The sequence below is a fragment of the Mus caroli genome, unplaced genomic scaffold (genome assembly GCF_978045245.1).
Source record: "Mus caroli unplaced genomic scaffold, Mus_caroli_1 scaffold_9, whole genome shotgun sequence".
In the NCBI taxonomy this organism is placed as follows: domain Eukaryota; kingdom Metazoa; phylum Chordata; class Mammalia; order Rodentia; family Muridae; genus Mus; species Mus caroli.
The window spans coordinates 40,755,593-40,775,329 of NW_028227264.1; the positions used below are offsets into that span (position 1 = coordinate 40,755,593).

At 43.7% G+C, this 19,737-nt stretch overlaps 1 protein-coding gene across 1 annotated transcript in view; it reads left to right on the forward strand.

Annotated features, from left to right (window-relative positions):
- Positions 1 to 1,798: 1,798 nt before the first annotated feature.
- Snx3 (sorting nexin 3) overlaps positions 1,799 to 19,737 on the forward strand; it is a 32,615-nt gene continuing 14,676 nt past the window's right edge. Inside the window, exon 1 of the mRNA XM_021174179.2 lies at positions 1,799 to 2,236. Within this exon, the coding sequence (XP_021029838.1) occupies positions 2,075 to 2,236 (162 nt within the window). The 5' untranslated portion in view covers positions 1,799 to 2,074. The remainder of the gene's footprint in view (positions 2,237 to 19,737) is intronic.

Here is a 19,737-nt window from a genome sequence, read left to right on the forward strand (position 1 = left end):
TGTGTCTATGTGTTTATGTATGTGTGTGTCTACGTGTGTATGTGTGTATATGTGTGTGTCTATATATGTGTGTGTCTATGTGTGTATGTGTGTCTACGTGTGTGTGTGTCTATGAGTATGTGGGAGGGCACTCAAGCATGTTGTGTGTAAGCCAGCATCCATGTCCTCTTTCATTACTCTTAGTTGTTTCTCTGAAGTATCATGTCTCCCTGAGCCTGGAGCTCATTGTTTTGTAGTTCTCTACCCCACCTCACCCCACCCCCACAGTGTTGTAGTTACTGGTGGTACTGCAAGTCTTGTTCCATGAATCCTGGGATCCAAACTCAGGCCCTCGTACTCGCACGACAAGCACTGTTAATCGGTGGCCCGTAGCTCCAACTCTTTTCTCTTTTCAGATCTGTATTCTCCTGTACTCTGGAAATAAACGGCTAACTCTGGAACGTGCTAGCTTTATGATTGTGCTACACTGCTGTTTCTGTAGGCGGACTTGAAGGGTCTCTAAGGTCACGTGACGCTGCCTAGGACACGTGACGGCTTTGTTCAGGTCGTGGCTGACAACCGGATGCACTAGCTCCTGGTATCCTGGTTCTCGGCACTCCCCTGTCTTCCTGTCTCCCTTCTGCTTCCAGAGTCTCTCCGTGGTCCTTTTTTCCATTTTGTATAAAGGCTTCTCTAAGTAGCATTCCAAGTGCAATTTGAGATTTACCGCTTAAAAACCAAACACATTTACCAGGATTTGTGGGACACAAGAGTGGCCGCTTACCCAGACAGGGTTCCCGGCTTTCATCTTGTCTTTCTTATTTCAGGGGCCAGACCAGTCTTTAGGCACTGTTTGACCTTAGTTTAAGCTTATCAGGTTTTAAAAATTCCACTCCCTTATTTTACTGCTTCGAATCTATCAGTGTAGAACAGGGTGACCTTGAAACTTGATTCTCAGCCTTCTGTGTGCTGGCATTACATTATGCTAAGATTAATGTCCTTCTTGGGGACTGGACCCAGGACTTTATGAATCCTAGGCAATCAATCTACCAACTGAGCTACATCATCATTTTTGTTTGTTTTTCGAGGCAGGGTTTCTCTGTGTAGCTCTGGCTGTCCTGGAACTCACTTTGTAGACCAGGCTGGCCTCGAACTCAGAAATCCCGCCCGCCTCTGCCTCCACCACGCCCGGCTAAAAAGCCTTTTGTTTGTTTTGTTTTTGTGGTTTTTTCAAGACAGGGTTTCTCTGTATAGTCCTGGCTGTCCTGGAACTCACTTTGTAGACCAGGCTGGCCTCGAACTCAGAGACCGCCTGCCTGTGCCTCCCAAGTGCTGGGATTAAAGGCGAGCGCCACCACTGCCTGGCTCTCCCTTGGTTTTTTAAGATAAGGTCTCAAGTAGCCCAGGCTGGCCTCGAGCTCCTGATTCTCCGCTCTCCATTAGCCAAAGGTCAGGATTACAGATGTGTACTGATTCATTTGAGACGTTCATTAAGGGTTTCTAGAAATGAATTTCCAGGGATCACAGTGAAGCACTGGATTGGCTGTCTTACAGTATAGGCAGTTTTGTCTCCTCCCTGCCGTTCCAACGACTGCCTTCAAAGCGCCAGGACAGCTAAAATCGTTTCCGGAGTCCCTCCCCGCAGAGAAGCTGGGTCAGAAAAGCCGGAAACCCACACCTCCTCCCCAGAGCTCCCTTATTACGCCTGCGCGTCACTCGGCGGCGGCGCGCTCGCCCGAGGCATTGTGGTTATTGTAGTCTCCCCCATATCCTTGGCGCCCACAGTCCCGTGACGCCGCGGCGCCTCAGCCCCACCCCGCAGTGTCCCTCCGGGGCCGCCGCGGGGCCTGCGAACCGGGCGCGGCATTCAGGCCAGTCAGCTGTTTCTCCTTGGGCAGAGGGCGGAAGCCCGAGCAGCCTGGGGCGGAGCTTCGCGCGGAGCGAACGCCCACCCTCCCTGCGTGCTCGTTCGTCTCCGTTCGCTGCGCGCGAGCCGGGAGTCCCCGCGGCGGGCGGCGGTGGCGTTGGCGGAAGGCGGCGGCGGCTGCGGCGGCGGCGGTGGAGAGAAGCCCGCGGCTGCCGCGGCGACAGCGAAATGGCGGAGACGGTAGCGGACACCCGGCGGCTCATCACCAAGCCGCAGAATCTGAATGACGCCTACGGGCCGCCCAGCAACTTCCTCGAGATCGACGTGAGCAACCCGCAGACCGTGGGGGTCGGCCGGGGCCGCTTCACCACCTACGAGATCAGGGTCAAGGTGAGGCGTCCACCCCTCTCCCGCATCCCTCGCTCCGGGGCCGCCAAGCCTCGCTAGACCCCGGCGCGGGGCCTTGAGGTCTCAGCGGCCGCCCAGGCCAGACGCCCCTGCGGGGCAGCTTGTCTGCGGGCGGAGGCGTGAGCCAGGGGCTCGCTCGCTCTCCGTGGACAGTTTGTATGGGGACCAGCTCGCTGGCTCCGGTAGAAGGTGCTGGAAGACGAGGGCGTGGGTTGAGCTCTGCTTGCCGAGATCTCAGGCAGCTGATCTGGGCTTGACATTTGAGTTGAAGAGGTAGATCTTTCGAGAACACTGTTCTCCCAAAAGGGAGCTAGGTGTGACTGAGGAAGAAAGGGGGAGGGGGGCGTGTGTGCGCAAAGTTGAAGCCCTCTCTCCCTCCCTGTCTCCTTTTTTTCCTGGACGCTTACCAAGACGTAGTGAAGCCAAGCTTAGCTGCTCTTTCCAGGCCTTTCTCAAGCTACAGTAAGAGTATCCTGGGCCGTACACGTCTGTGAGCAGAACTTGATGGCGAGTTCACGGGAGCATGTCAGATTTTCGTGGTAGGGCTCAACCAAGCGGTTAGCAGTGATGAGAAATGGTTGACCTTAGCATGCTTGGCTGTCCTCCTGCTGAAGGCCTAGGTGTGTGGAATGTCATCTACCTCAGTGTCCAAAAAAGCAACTGCCCAGGAATGGGGAACCCTACTCATCTAAGTGTCTGGCTCGCTTAAGCTTTAGCTTTTTCACTTCAACTGAATAAAGGAATAGGGTGAAGTAGAAACGTACACTTAGAATCCCATAACTAATGGGGCTTTGGCAGTAAGTAATTTAGATGATTCGAGGGACGCTAAATGAAAGTACTGCTTTGTTTTTCACTCTGTAGAGCAGGATGAAAGGGTTTTTCCATATTTGAAAAAAAAACTTATTAAATTAATTCATTGCTAAAAATTAAATAGTAAATAGTAACCATGAAAATTTTGGCCTTAGAGGACTCAGGATCACTGTTAACATTAGCTGTTTTTTTTCTTTTTGGTTATTCGAGACAGGATTTCTCTGCATGGCCCTGGCTGTCCTGGAACTCACTCTGTAGACCAGGCTGGCCTCGAACTCAGAAATCCGCCTGCCTCTGCCTCCCGAGTGCTGGGATTAAAGGCGTGCTCTGCCACGCCCAGCTTAACATTAGCTTTTATGTGAAGGAATTTCTTATTAAAGTAAGCACTTTTTGTGTGGTAAACAGAATTTGCTGTCCTAGTCATTTTTAAGTAGTAAGGCCCAGGAGTGCTGTATATATTTAGCTTGTGAAACTTGCACACTTTTAAAGAATGGCTAAAGCTAATCAAACTTTTCTCCCTATGAGATAGAATCTCCTAGGTAGGCCCCTGACTGGCCTTGAACTTACACTGTAGACCAGGCTGGCCCCAACTGCTGGAATTAAAAGTCGTGTGTCTCCCTGTCTGTTGGATCATCAAACTTTTGAGATATTAAGCTTAATAGCCTGGTTTTTCGGGCTACTCGTTGATGTGTAAAACAGGAGCCAAATTAGTATCTTGTTTTCTGCAGACTGCAAAGTTCAGGCTCCAGTGCACCTAGGGAAATACATTCTTATTCCAAGCCTGTTTTAAAGGGGGTAATTTTAGGTGCTAGGGTACTCAAGAACACTTAACTGATTTGGATTTGAGCTCAGTTCCCAGCGCCCACATCAGGTGGCTCACACACCTCTCACTTACAGGTACAGGAGCTCCAATGCCCTCTTCTGGTCCCTTTGAGCACCTTCAGACACATGGCACACAGACAGACATACTTTAAAAAAAAACTAATAAAAATTTTTAAAAGGTGACTTTTTTTTTTCTTTTTAGCTTTGGGGATGATTTTCGTCGTTAATGTATGGCCTGTCACAAAAAAGAACTTCCTCTTTTGCCTTTATTCACCAGCATGTTTTTCCCTGTGTTAGCATGAAACTTGGTATTCCTGTTTCTGAACTTCCATAGCTGCTGCTTCCTGTCGCAGTTGAGTTGGATCCGCCCTCACTTCCTCCACCTAAGGAGACTCAGTGCTTATCTTGCCGAGTAGTCCTTAAGGGATCCTAGTAGGTGACTCTGTCCTAAAATACTCGAGCCTTTATTTCCAAAGAGTGAATATGACATTGGGATATAACTATGAACAAACAGCCTGGCTACGGACGTAGAAAACAGTTCTTTTTAAGAGTGATTAGTGAGTTCGATAATTAAATAAACTGTATACTTACTCTGCTTTATTTTTTATTATGAGGCAGTTGGTTGTATGTTAGTGAGGGTTGTATGTTAATTACAAGTATGGTACCCAACAATAAACATAGTTTTCTTTTTTTCTTTTTCTTTTTCTTTTTTTTTTTTGGTTTTTCGAGACAGGGTTTCTCTGTATAGCCCTGGCTGTCCTGGAACTCACTTTGTAGACCAGGCCGGCCTCGAACTCAGAAATCCGCCTGCCTCTGCCTCCCGAGTGCTGGGATTAAAGGCATGTGCCACCACGCCCGGCTTTTTTCTTTTTCTTTTCTTTTCTTTTCTTTTCTTTTCTTTTCTTTTCTTTTCTTTCTTTCTTTCTTTGTGGCTGGAGAGACAGCCATGGGTGCTGGGAACTAAACTCTTAAGAGTTTTGGTTCTAAGCCTAGACTTTAATGGCTGAGCCACCTCTCCAGCCCCAACAATAAAATATAATTGAGGTTTTAATGCTTAGAAAATGTTAGAGTTGTTCATAGTTTATAATGTATTGACTGAAAGAAATACATTAGAAATACTCAGGACAGCATGTAGTAAGACACTAGGCTTTACTTAAGCAACATACGATATTTGTGAGTAATTATGATCTTGTATTAAGGTAGAATGAAATGTAGCTCATACCTTTAATCCCAGTACCTGAGTGGCAGAGGCAGGCAGGTCTCCAGGTTTGATGCCAGGCTGGTCTATGGAGCTCCAGGATAGGGGGAAGGTAGAACAAATTTTGTTTATTGCTATTCTAAACTGTTGATAGTCTCCCTCATTTCCACTGCTTGCCTTCCGCCACTGTATTTACCATGGAGGAAGCCATTTTATTTTCCAGAGTTTGGGCCTTTAAACTATCTTACAGTTAAACTCTTAATTCTAGCCTTGAGAAAAATGTTCAGTTTTATAGGGACTGATTGAAATTGCTCCAATTCACAGGGTAATTTCATCTAGATAGTGGCACTTTAGAATACAAGTTTCCCAATCTCCATTTATCTTTTCTCTTTGAGAACAGTGTTTAAGACTATTAGGATCACTTGATTAGTATCTCTGGGCTTCGGAAAATAATTGGCACAGTGTTACTGGTTTTTTAAATTGTCATAATGGATAGGTACAGCAGCGAGCACTGTAAATGATTAAAGGTCTGGGAAAGCGTAGGGTCCAGATTATTAGGCATATTAAAGAGAAGGCTGGAAAGGAAACTCAGCCACTGCTCAAATGAAGTTTGTTAATAGTTTGGGGATTTTTCAATTATTTAGACTCTACTATTGTTCCTGGAGAAAATTGAGATTCTTTCTTGAGGTTTTAGCTAGCCTTGGATTCAAAAATAAATACCATTTCCTAGTAGAATGAGGTACCAAAAATTAAAGTTCTACTTCCCTTTCCATGAAGGAAGCCCTTGGTAGTCACCCCTACCTCCCAGGACTGGATAATATAGTGACTGACACTCAATACTCACACCAAGTCTGGCCCCTTTTAAATATAAATACCTTCTAAATGAAAGGCAACTACGTTTTTGAGTGTTAACTTGCAGTTGATTTACTAAAATGGATTGCCTTATTATCAGAAACACACTTGGCATGAACGTCTATCTTCTTTGAGGCAAGTCTGATATAAAAAGAAGCCATCTTGTTCTGTACCTAACTAAATAGCTATTTGAAATTGACATTAAAGTTTAAAGCTTAACACCAACATTGATCGTCTTAACAAGGGAGGTGCTCTATAGAAGTAGCAAAATGGCTGGGTATCTAGCATGCCTTTCCCTAGCACTTAGGAAGCAGAGGCTAGCCTGGTTGACATAGGGAGTTTCGGGCCAACCAGGACTACATAGGGAGACCTTGTTTTGAGTAGCAGCTTGATAACATTCACCATTCTAAAGACGTCTAGGTTTTTCTTTGTGCTCAGTCTTCTGATATTAAATTTGGAAGTATTTTATTAAAGGGTCAGAATAGTATGTATGCATGTATATATTTATGTATGTATATATTCATTTATTTATATTGTGATTTTTAAGGCAGTGTTGCCCTTCAACTCACTCTAGCTTTTCATTCCTGATCCTTCTGCCTACATTTCAGAAGTGCTATATCACAGGCCTGCATGTTTTTTGTTTTTTTTTTGTTTTTTGTTGACAGTTTCTCATTTATCTCTGACTGGCCTTGAGCTTACAGAGACCTATTTGCCTCTTATCTCCCACAGAACTGGGATTGAAGGCATGTGTCACTGTGCCCAACTGAAAACCAGATCCTTTTAAAAATACATTTATCCTATCTGTATGCATGCCTATGCTTCATGATCATGCTGGGTGCCTTCAGGGGTCAGAAGATGTTAGATCTCCTGGAGCTGGAGTTAAGATGTTTGTAAAGCATTGTGTGGGTTCTGGGAATTGAACCCAGGTTCTCCGAAAAAGCAGCAGTTGCTCTAAACTCCTGAGTCCAAATCAGGTCATCTTGATGCCAGAGGGCAGTTGTCTAATCTTCATAGTTCTTTCATTTACTCAGCTAGCCATGGATTTGGGGTGTTTTGTTTTTCTTTATTTCTTTTTTGAGACAGGGTCTTTCTATGTAGTCTTAGCTGGCCTTGAACTCAGAAATCCTCCTGCCTCTGTCTCCTGAGTGCGGAGAATAAAGGGGGTTACTACCACACACAGCTGAAATATGTTCTAATTACACACTTGAGATCGGTTGTAATTGACTTTTGAAGATTATTTTTTTAGAATTAGTTTTTTTTTTCTTTTTTTGGTTTTTCGAGACAGGGTTTCTCTGTGTAGCCCTGGCTGTCCTGGCACTCACTTCGTAGACCAGGCTGGCCTCGAACTCAGAAATCCTCCTGCCTCTGCCTCCGGAGTGCTGGGATTAAAGGCGTTAGAATTAGTTTTTATGTGTGTGAATGTTCTGCCTGTATGTGTACCTTGCAAGCCTGGTGGTGCCACAGAAGCCAGAAGAGAGCAATGGATCTCCTAGAACAAGTGCTCTTACCCACTGAACCATCTCTCCAGTCCTGTGATTGCTTATTCTGATCTCTACCAAGTGGAGTCACTCGTTGATGGCAGAAGGTTGTGTTCTAACTTAACACCAGCCTTAAGAGAATCTCATAGGGGCTGGAGAGATGGCTCAGTGCTTAAGAGCACTGACTGCTCTTCCAAAGTTCCTGAGTTCAATTCCCAGCAACCACATGGTGGCTCACAACCATCTACAGTGTGACCTGATGCTCTCTTCTAGTGTGTCAGAAGACTGCAGTGTACTCATACACATTAAACAAACAAACAAACAAACCTGAGAGAGAGAAAATATGAATATCATAAAGGCAGTAGCAACTGAAAAGGAGCCCTGTTCGGATTTCTGAGTTCGAGGCCAGCCTGGTCTACAAAGTGAGTTCCAGGACAGACAAGGCTACACAGAGAAACCCTGTCTCGAAAAACCAAAAAAAAAAAAAAAAAAAAAAAAGCCCTGTTGTTTTCTATTGGATGATTAGAAACTCAGATCTATATTCAGCTTAAAAGAGTTGGAAACAAAGGCACAAAGCTTTTCTCCTCCCCAAAGGAAGTAGTTTGCTTAATGCACAAGAGCTACTGTAAGTCTTTGGTACGGGCTGCAATTGTGTTTTTATTTAAAAAAATACATTAAACTTGTTATATCTACACCCTAATTTTGGTGTATTCAGATGTTTTAACCCTTGGAAGGGCATTCCAGTGTTGCCATGCTTGAGATGTAGAAGTTGATGTCAGTAGGTAAGATGTGCCTGAAAACCAGCTGAGAAGATGGTCAGAGTCTGTTGTGAAGAGGTGACCAGGAGAGCGTTGGTCTAATGTTGTGGGGGGAGGAATTTCTCCCTTGATAGCTGTACTGTGGGGCCACAGCAGAGCTCCACTTACAGATGAAAGTGCACTTCACTCAGGACTGGGATGTCCTTCCTCTCCGCTCTCATGACTTATCCCACAGCACTCAGGTTGAATGTCCCCTTTGTAGAGATTTTGCTGACCCTGCCTCACTAGACTAGCTTTACTTCCTGTGTGCCCTAGTTGCCCTATTTCATGTTGGTGGCTGTCTGATTCCTGGATCTCACACTAGAAGTTTCTAAAAGATAAATACTGTCATACACACCCTTGTCCCACACCATACACTGCTTAGCACAAAGTGGACACCTAGATTCACACCTGTTCAGGACATTAGCTTGCTGAAGGTCCTAACTCTTAGTGGTAACGCTGGGATTTAAATCTGATAGAGTGTATATTTGTTCTACCAACCTCATACATCCATGTCATGTGGTGAGCTTTTGAGTCCCATTAGAGATGCTCTTAACTAGATAGATAAGGCTTGGGCATTGGTACTTTAACAAGTATCCCAGCAAGGCACTTTTTTTTGACACCTAATTAGGAATTTTCTCACTGTGTACTATGTGGTCTCCCTGAGGAATACAGGCAGTAGGAAAGACTGAGAAAAACACAGCTATACTTGTTAGTAGCCTTGATGGGATTGGAAGGGTTCTAAAATAGTTATAATAAATACAAATATATCAGATCCTGTGAAAACAACTATGGATAATTTTCAAAGATAGAAAACGTGTTTTGGGGGCTGGTGAGATGGCTCGGCGGGTAAGAGCACTGACTGCTCTTCCAAAGGTCCTGAGTTCAAATCCCACCAACTACATGGTGGCTCACAACCATCCGTAACAAAAAACTGATGCCCTCTTCTGGAGTGTCTGAAGACAGCTACAATGTACACACATATAATAAATAAATCTTTAAAAAGAAAATGTGTTTTGGCTGGGTAGTGGTGGCGCACGCCTTTAATCCCAGCACTTGGGAGGCAGAGGCAGGTGGATTTCTGAGTTGGAGAGGCAGTTTAATAGGTTAAAAACTGTCAGCTTCTATGGCTTGGTATTTGAAAGGGAGAGACCTAGACTATACACACCTATGTCTGGTGGGTTTACCTTTAAGCATATCTATTTTGAAGCCAGAAATCAAGAAAAGACGAATACATGTTTAAGAAAAAAAATCTTAGGTTTGAGTAGTTTCTGGGGGCTAGTTCCTTACTAACTTAACTGCTCAAAACATTGAGTTTAATAAATCATGGTAGCTCACACCTGCAATCCTAGCACTTGGAGGCTGGAAGGAGGATTGATAGGAGTTTGAGGCCAGTTTGGGCTACACAGTGAACTTCAGGCAAAAATAAAAGTTTGTCAATCAGCCAATAAGTGAACATTTATAAACTCTATTGTGTGACAGATTCTGTATTGGTTAGGTGCTTGACTAAAAGATGAGGAGCCCTGAGACCTGGGCATATTGGCACACACATTTATTCCAGCATAGTGACCTGAGATAGCCCTCCAGCAGCCCTGTAAAAAATTAGTTGTGATGGCAAGGGGAGGTGAAGCTGGAAGAAGCCTAGAACTTGTAGCTAGCCAGCCCAGCCTAATTTCAAAGGCCTAGGTCCTGGTAAGAGACTCCTGTCTCCAACGTGGGTGGATCCTGAGGAAAAGTCCGCAAGATTGACCTCTGGCCTCCACGTGCACTTGGATGCACACACACACACACACACACACACACACACACACACACTCTGTGTGTCTGTCTCTGTGTGTGTGTGGGGGGTGGTGGTGGTAGATTGAAGATGGGGAGAGGGAAAGAGGTAAGTTCAATTCTAGCTTGGTGCACGCATAGTGAAAATGTGCAGGATGTGTGGTGAGAACCCAAATCTGGCCAGGAGTATGGGTACAGAAGGTGGACCAGTAGAGGGAGCACCTATGATTTCTGTACTTGCCTGCCAGTGTCATGGTTTATAGACCTGCCTGGGTTGTAGAATACTGATACTGGATTCCGACTACTTGAATTCCCCAGGACTCCCTGTTACCGTCTGACTGAAACATTTCTCTGCCCTCTTTCGGCTCCATAGACCCTTTTCTACTTTCATGTCTCCCCACATACATGAATGAGTTTTCAACTATACATATGAGAAAATGTAGTATTTTTGTCTTTATGAACCCAGCTTCACATAATTCTATTTCCATCTATTTTCCTGCAATGTCACAGTTTCAATCTTTTTTTTTTTTTTCTCCTGAGACAGGGTTTCTCTGACTCAGAAATCCACCTGCCTCCACAGTTTCATTCTTTTTTTTTTTGGTTTTGTTTTTTGAGACAGGGTTTCTCTGTATAGCCTTGATTGTCCTGGAACTCACTCTGTAGACCAGGCTGGCCTCAAAGTCAGAAATCCGCCTGCTTCTGCCTCCCAAGTGCTGGGATTAAAGGCATGTGACACCACGTGGACACCAAGGCTGGTTCTGCACACTGGCAGTTGTGTATAGTACAGCAGTAAACAAGGACGTACAGCTGCCTCTGACACAGAATCCTTAGACCTAAAGAGTGGTCATAAATTATAGCTGGGTCATATAATCAATGAACCTTCATACTACCGGCGCCTACGTTCTAACTAACACCCACACAACTCTCCCAATTTGCCTTTTTACAGAAAAATGATAGCCATTCTGACTGGGCTGAGATAAAGTGTTTGTGATTGTTTTATTTTGTTTTGGGTATCTGAGGGTATTGGTGCACATATCTATCTATGGTTTACCTGTGGGTTTCAGAAGATAACTTTTTTCTTTTTTTTAAGATGTATTTATTTCATATATGTGTGTTCACTGTAGCTGTCTTCAGACATACAGAAAGAGGACTTCAGATCCCATTACAGATGGTTGTGAGCCACCAGGTGGTTGCTGGGAATTGAACTCAGGACCTCTAGAAGAACAGTCAGTGCTCTTAACCGCTGAGCCATCTCTCCAGCCCTTTGGAAGATAACTTACGGGAGTCTGTTCTCTTCAATGTTTGGGTCCTGGGGGTTGCAGTGAGGTTGTCAAGTGTAGTGACAAGTGCTTTTACCAGCTAAGCCATCTGCCTGGCCCTCGAGAGCATCAGTGTTCTCCTGATGGCCAAGGATGTTGAACACTTCTATTACTTCTAAATGGTTTTTAGCACTGTACGGCAAACCACCCTCAAACTCCTGGTTTTACTGGTTTATAACAGCAATTTATTCCCACCAGTCTCAATATTACCTCTGTGTTACCTCTGTCACTTACATGACTTTTAGCCAAATGACTGATATGTTTGGCATTTGATACTTTTACTTGCTACACAGACATAAGAACCTAAATTCTTATCTCCCAGCTACCAAAAATCTGGGTGTGGTGGGCAGTGTCTTTAAACCCCAACCTGAGAGGCAAAGATTGCCAATACTCTATGGGCTCATTGGGTATTGACGAAAATGATAAGCTCTGGATTCAGTGAGAAAACCCTGTTTTAAATAAAAAGATAGAAAACTGACTTAAGAGGGCTGAGACACGGCTCAGTGATTAAGAACACTGGCTGCTCTTCCACGGGACTGGGTTTGAGTCTCAGCACCCATGTGCTGGCTCACAGTTATGTATGATTCCAGTTCCAGCGGATCTGATGCTCTGTTCTGGTCTCCCCAGGCATCAGGCACACAGTGATGTACAGAAGTGCATACATATAAAACACTCATACACAATATAATTTTCAAAATTTACGTGATTGAAAAACACATCCTAATGTCAATTCCTGGCTTTCAGACTTGGCCACACAGCAAGCACAACTTGTACATGAATATACACTTGGAGTGCACACATGTCAGAAAAGAAAAGCTGAATGTCCACCCCCACCCCCACCCCCAGACAGGGTTTCTCTGTGTCCTGGAACCCACTCTGTAGGCCAGGCTGGCCTCAAACTCAGAAATTCGACTGCCTCCGCCTCCTGAGTGCTGGGACTAAAGGCGTGCGCTGCCACTGCCCGACTCTGAATGTCTTTCTTGATAATAAGTAAATGGTTATAAAGAGAAGAAGTAAAAATTTCCCGAAGACAGCTCACTTAGGCTAAGTGAGCTAGGTATAGCAGCACATGCTTGTAACCCTGACGATGCTGAAGGCTGCTGGTCTGGGTTCTTGGTCCAAGGACAGTTCGAGGAACAGATGAACATCCCCATCTTAAAAACAAATAGGAAAGAAAAGAAGCTGGGTGTGGTGGCACACGCCTTTAATCCCAGCACTTGGGAGGCAGAGGCAGGCGGATTTCTGAGTTCGAGGCCAGCCTGGTCTACAGAGTGAGTTTCAGGACAGCCAGGGCTACACAGAGAAACCCTGTCTTGAAAAAACAAAACAAACAAACAAACAAAAAAAGAAACAGAAAAGAAAAATGAGAGGATTATATAATGCTATAGCATTTATTTCCTGGGGTTGAGGTTGTATGCATGTATATGTACCCAATACACATGTGCCTGTGTGACCTGTTAGCTCCACAGGGCAGCATCAAGTGATGGTAGGGCGTTGCCCCTATGTTTTGGGACAGGGTCCTTGAGGCTCATAACTTGGTTAGACGGCCTAGTCAGCAAGTCCCTGAGATCCTCCTGTCTCAGCCTTTGGGTGCTGGGACTATAGACAAATACCACACTTCCCTTTTCTGGGTACCCAAACTCTTGGGTTTCTTGAGTTTGTGTGGTAAAGCTGACGCTCCGAACCTTCCATCTCCCGTTCATACACTTTTTTTTCTGATGTACATACGCAATACAGTCTTTAACTGTGACATAATTTCAAGCTTTATTGTCAGGCTTTTGACCCACCAGAATTCTAAGCAAGGTTCTAGAATCAGAAGTGTCATATTTTTTGCATGCATTAGGAGAAAAGTCCTTTTGCATTTGTGGCTCCTAAGTATCAAAGTACAAAACATACCTAAAGCTTTTTTTTTAGCTAATATGTAACTGCACAATTTTCCTGAACTTTAGGTAGACTGTAGGATAACAAGAACAATGTTTTTTTTATAAGACCATGTGAAGGCTGAGTGTATAAAAAGGTACTTGTCCCCTGCAAGTATTGACACTCCAAGTTCAGTCTGAAAGTTAAAGCTGAAAAGAGAACCAAATTCCCCTAAATTGTTTTTTGAGTACATATGCATACAGCATACATACATACAAAGAGGTTTTTTTTTAAAAAGACTTATTTATTATTATATGTAAGTACACTATATCTGTCTTTAGACACACCAGAAGAGGGCGTCAGATCTCATTACAGATGGTTGTGAGCCACCACGTAGCTGCTGGGATTTGAACTCAGGACCTTCGGATGAACAGTCTGTGCTCTTACCCGCTGAGCCATCTCACCAGCCCACAAAGAGGTTTTTTGTTTTTGTTTTCAAGATAGGATTTTTTTTTTTAATGTAGGCTTGGCTATTTTAGAGCAGGTTGACCTCAAACTCAAACTGCCTGTCTCTGCTTCCCAAGTGCTGAGATTAAAGGTGGTTACCACCATGCCCACCCAGCTTGAGAATTATTTAATGTCCATATCACGTCAGTGGTATACACTTGTGATCCCTGCACTCGGTAGAGACAGGAGATTCAGTAGTTGATGTCTATTTTTTGTTAACATCCCGCTCTACGTGATGAGTACCAGCCTATGCAGAGAGACCATGGCTAAGAAAGAGGGAAAGGAAAGCTTCAGGTGTTTAGGCCATCAATTATGAAACTCTTAGTAATTTGGTGAATTACTGAGTGTGTGTTCTTTGGTCTTCTCTGCTCTAGAATTTTCCTAATACAGTACCCAGCAATCATTTAAGTTTGCCAGAGGGTGCTAATTTTAATTTCATGTATGTGAGTATTTGCCCTAATTTATGTCTGTGTAGTGTGTGGATATAATGCCTGCAGAGACCAGAAGAGGGAGTCGGATCCACTGGGACTAGAGTTATAGATGGTTGTGAGCTGCCATGTGGATGCTAGGAATTGAGCCCAGCTCCTCTAGAACAGAAGTGCTTAGTCTCTGAGCTATCTATCTCTCCAGCCCCTAGCAATCATTTAAGTTGGGGTGTTAGATTCCTACTACCAGATATCCATTTGCCTAGTGTCTCAGAAATTGATTTTGGCTTGTTCAGTTTGTGCTTATTTGATCATAACTGATGGTGGCCTCTGAGATGGACAGGACAGCTCTTAATAGAAGAACCGGGGTGTACTAGAATGTGGCTCCCTGACTTTTGCTGACTTCCCGTCTGTTTTAATTACTTGTCACTCAGTCTGGTCACTGATACTTCCATGCCAAACTCCAGGTGTGGGTTGACTTCACATCCCACTCTCTTAAGTGACCTCTTGATAACCTTGTTTGGAGAAAGGGTTTCCCTGTGTAGCCCTACCAGGCTGTCCTGAAACTCATTCTGTAGATCAGTCTGGCATCAAACGCAGAGATCCACTTGTTTCTGCCTCCCAAGTGCTGGAATTATAAAGGCGTGCAGCACCACAAGTCACTTATTCTTAATACTTTGGCCAATTATGGGTCTGCGATATATACGGCCCACTGCAAAAACAACCTCTGATTAAAGTTAAGGACACTGTCAATCTCTGGGCAAAAAATAAAAGGAAACATAAAATTTTGAAGACAGTTTGACAGAGACACATCATGTCCATTTTTAGTCTAATGTGAACCAGTTTTTCAGAGCAGAGTTTTTGTTTTTTCTTCAGAGGGTTTTAAGCCTGGCCTCCTGGGGGTCACCCCTGGACCATTGTACACTAGTGATTAGCCACTGGTCAAAGGTACATAAATCCATAAAAAGCTAGAAAACTTAGGCCTTTGGAAGAGACCAGTGTGTAGGTTGGGGAATGTACTCAGTGTGTTCAGGTTATGAGTTTATCCTAGCTTTTACATAGCAAGATTCTCGTGTTTATTTCTGTCCTTTTCTGTGGAAGGCGTCACATTTAGCTGTAGCTCTGTAGATAGCCAGTGTTCCTAACGTCCAGTCTTTCTCATGCTTGTAGTTTTATGGAAGCACACTCAGCCTTTCAAGCCACCCAAGAGAAGACAAGCTTATCACGGCTCGTCTTGGCTCTTTCCCTCTGTTCATCAGGTCTCTTGGTTTGTTGCTTACCTTAGAATTGCAATTTTGGTTTTCTGCGGTATTCGCCCTCCCCAATTTTCAATTCTCAAGAACAGTTTTTTTTCTCTTCTTTTTAGCAGTATGCCTGCAAATACAACTTTATTATTTCCTCTATCGTTGCTGGATTCAAGTGGGAGCTGGTATGATAGTTATAGTCTGGCCCCAAATACCACACTTCCACTCTTACTTAATTACTTAATTACAGTGGCTCGTTGTTGGAACAGCATCTGGTGTAGCCTGCACTGCCTCGGATTCAAAGTCCTCCCACCTCAGCCTCCTAAGAGCATGGGTGTTAGGCTCTCACTCACCCAGCCTGTAGGTTTATTTGTAAGTGCTTTCAGTTTGCTTGTGCCATTGCCCAATCTACAAAGGCCAGAGGTCTTTAATTCATTTGTCTACTTTCTTGTTAATTTTGTGGAAGAGGCTTTATTGAGCTCACTCCATCCAGCTATGTGGAAGTTGCACCCTTGCTTGCTTTGGTGGTACTAAAGATCCACCCCAAGACCTCCAAGTACTCCACTTTGATTTTATACATTTCTTTTATCCTCTAAAGCTTGAAATTTTTAGTTTTTCGAGTTAGGGTTTTTCTGTGTAGCCCAGCTGTCCAGGAGCTCACTCTGTAGACCAGGCTGGCCTTGAACTCAGAAATCCGCCTGCCTCTTCCCCCCAAGTGATGGGATTAAAGGCATGCGCCACCACTGCCCAGTAAGTTTGAAGATCTTAACTCATATTGTTCTTGTTGAGTGGGAGAGTGGTGTGGTGTGTGTGCACCTCTATTAAGATGTGTGTGTGCAGGCTGGAGAGATGGCTCAGTGGTTGAGAGCACTGACTGCTCTTCCAGAGGTCCTGAGTTCAATTCCCAGCAACCACATGATGGCTCATAACCATCTGTAATGAGATCTGGTGCTCTCTTCTGGTGTGTCTGAAGACAGCTACAGTGTATTCATATAAATAAAATAAATCTTTAAAAATATATATATTAAAAAATTGTGTGTGTCTGAGCATTTGAGTGGGAGCAGAAGGCTGCCTAAGACTGTCTACTATGTATGCTGGCTGTGCAGATGCCCTGGTTCACAGGCTGAGGTGAAGAATTCTACAACTTAGACATCAGAGTTCCAGAAATTGAACTCGGCTCCTCAGACTTGAGGAGCAAGTGCTGTCACCCACTGAGTCGTCTTGCCAGGCATGTTTTATTACTTTTATATAAACAATCCAATTTCTCTGGCTCAGTTTATTTTTTTTTTTTAAAGATTTATTTATTTATTATATGTAAGTACACTGTAGCTGTCTTCAGACACTCCAGAAGAGGGAGTCAGATCTTGTTCCGGATGGTTGTGAGCCACCATGTGGTTGCTGGGATTTGAACTCCTGACCTTCGGAAGAGCAGTCGGGTGCTCTTACCCACTGAGCCATCTCACCAGCCCTCTGGCTCAGTTTATTAAAGAGACTTTCTTTCCTTTCATATCTTTTGTTGTTCTTTGTCAAAATTACTTAACCATATTATTTCTGTGTCTATTTACTAGACTTTCCCCTTTTCTCTTTTTTCATTTAAAAAAAAAACAAAAAAACGTATTTATTCATGTGTGTGTGTATACACCTGAGCTGGGACACAGATGTGGAGGTCAGAGGACAACTTACTGAATCGGTTCTCTCTCCATGTGGCTTCTCCCGTGGTCAGTTTTGGCAGCAAGTGCCTCTACTCACTGAGCTATCTGGTCAGCTTATACAATTTCATTACTTTTAATTCAGAAAATGTAATGCCTTTAACTTTTTCCTATTTCAAAATTGTATTAGCTATTCAAAGTCTTCATTGGGTCCCTAAGAATTTTAAGATTGTTGAGTAGTGCCACTTAAGTCTTTCCCCACTTTTACATCCTAAATTGACTCCCAGTGGTTTTTGCATACCATTCCCAGTTCACATTTCTCATTGTATTCTGGATCTTTATCCAAGGCAACATGTTGTTCATATTTATTTTAGCTACATCAAAATCTATGTTGACATTCATGAGTTTTTGCCTTAATTCATGTTAGTAAGTCTTGGCTATAGTTCTCAACTCTGGTTCTACCCTAGGGTTTCTTTAAAATGCTGATGGCTAGATTCTGCCTGGAGTACTTTGAATTTCAGAGGGGAGCTCAGGGTGGTGCAGACTTGATGGAAGAAGTATGTCAGTCACTTGGAGTAAGCTTTGAGATTAAAGCTTCAGGCTCCTTCCAGTTCGTTCTTTCTGCTTTGTGCTTGTGGTTCAAGATGTGAGCATTCTCTATGCACACACTTTAATTCCAGCACTCAAGAGCCAGAAGCAGATCTCTGGTCTATACAGAGAGACCCTGTCTCAAAAACAGAAAAAGGAGCCAAAAAAGATGTGAACACTAGATTCCTGCTCCCGTTGTCATTCCTGGTATTGATGCCTTCCTGCCATGACATGTCTTACCCTCTTAAGCCTAACTCTTTATTCCATACATTGCTTTTCGTCATTGTGTTTATCACAGCAACAGAAAAGCTACTACTACACTACCCTAGACCATTTGGATTCCATTCTAGGTGGTAGTCGTTTCTAGGTATGATTCTTAGGGTTAGGCAAGTTGGGAAGATAGATATTAAATACAAATTTTAAACTTTTGTACGTATAAAATGTACAAAATGTTAGATTAGTAACATATATTCATTTATAGGCCTATTTTTTCTACGTATGTAGAATTATGTGATTGTAAACCTGTACATGATTTTTCTTTATAGTGGAATTATTATACATTTCTGTTAAGTTGTTCATTGAAAACCTTTAATGTTCTTGGCAGTTCATAAATGAAGGCTGTGAACAAAGTGGGAAGAATACATGGAGTTAGTGGTTTATACATTAAACTAGTTTAAATAACTCTTTGTTGTCCTTTTTGGAAATTATACCATAAAGCACCTTATAATAATGAAGAATTGTATCATTGGAGAGCCATGTCCTTAGTTTTTAAAAAGGATGAAACTAAATACCTTGGCCTAGCACAATCTCCATTTCAAAGGTTCTTCAGACTAAAAGCTTATTCTTCATTCAAGTGACTTCTCTCCGGCCATATTTAGGAGTTCATCTGGGTTATAAACCATATCTCTGCTTATTCATGCTGTTCTGACTTGGGTGGAATAAGCATCTTAGAAGTGCTGGGGGGAGAGGTGATAGCTCTGCACTGCAGCTTATCCTTTATCTCTAGATGCAGATATCTGAAGAAACGCAGGTGCTGAGCGAGCGCCTGGGGCGGGCATCCGCTTACACCCCGGGGTCGGCTGAATAGAGTGTGGTCTGTTGGGTGTACTTTTGATGTTGTTGCCAGTCTTTCTCAAGTGCACACGTGACACTATCTGAAGAAATACTAGAAATACTCAGTAAACATTTTCCTCCTATCTATTGTTAAGCTATATTCAGTTGATTGCATTTTAAAGCTTGGTTTTCTGCCTGGTATCAGTGATCATCGGGTTACATATAGGGTATATGTGAGCTGTGACTTTCATTGGTCAGCCTGTGTAAGTGTCTAATGATGAGGAGCAGCTTACTGTGCCTAGACTTGAAGGGAGTGTTTGTTTTAGAGCTCTCTACCATGGCTTCAGAAATGTGTCCTCTCTCTGTCCATTTGAAGTCCTGATGGTCTTACCCATGTGATTAATGGTACAGTTTTGGGAGGGGGGGAAAAAGGCTGATTTTAATTTTTTTATAAGTAGCAGAGTATAAGACATACATGCATGTACATTAAATTAAAAGGTTCTTTGGTTGTTTTGTTTTGTTTTTCAAGACAGGGTTTCTCTGTGTAGTCCTGGTTATCCTGGAACTTACTCTGCACACCAGGCTGGCCTTGAACTCAGAGATCTATCTGCCTCTGCTTCTTGAGTGCTGAGAAAGGTCTGAGGGTATAGTTCAAACTCATTTTGTAGCCCAGGTTTGCCTGTAACCCGTTATTCCAGCCTCTGAGTGCTGGGGTTACAGGCATAAGTCGCCAAACCCATACCCCTATACTTAATTTTTTCTAACCATTATTTTTACTTTCATGATTATGAGTGTTAAGCCTATTGTATGACTTTGCATATGGTGCCTGTGGAGGCCAGAACATAACGGATCCCTTGGAACGAGTTACAGACCATTGTGGTTTTCTGTGTTGGTGCTGGGACTCTAACATGGCCTCTCTTGAATAGTGGCCTGGGCTCTTTAACCACCAAGCCATTGCTCTGGACCACAGGGTTTCTCTGTATAGCTCTGGCTGTCCTGGAACTCACTTTGTAGTCCAGGCTGGCCTCGAACTCAGAAATCCCCCTGCCTCTGCCTCCCAAGTGCTGGGATTAAAGGCGTGCACCACCATGCCCGGCACTGGACC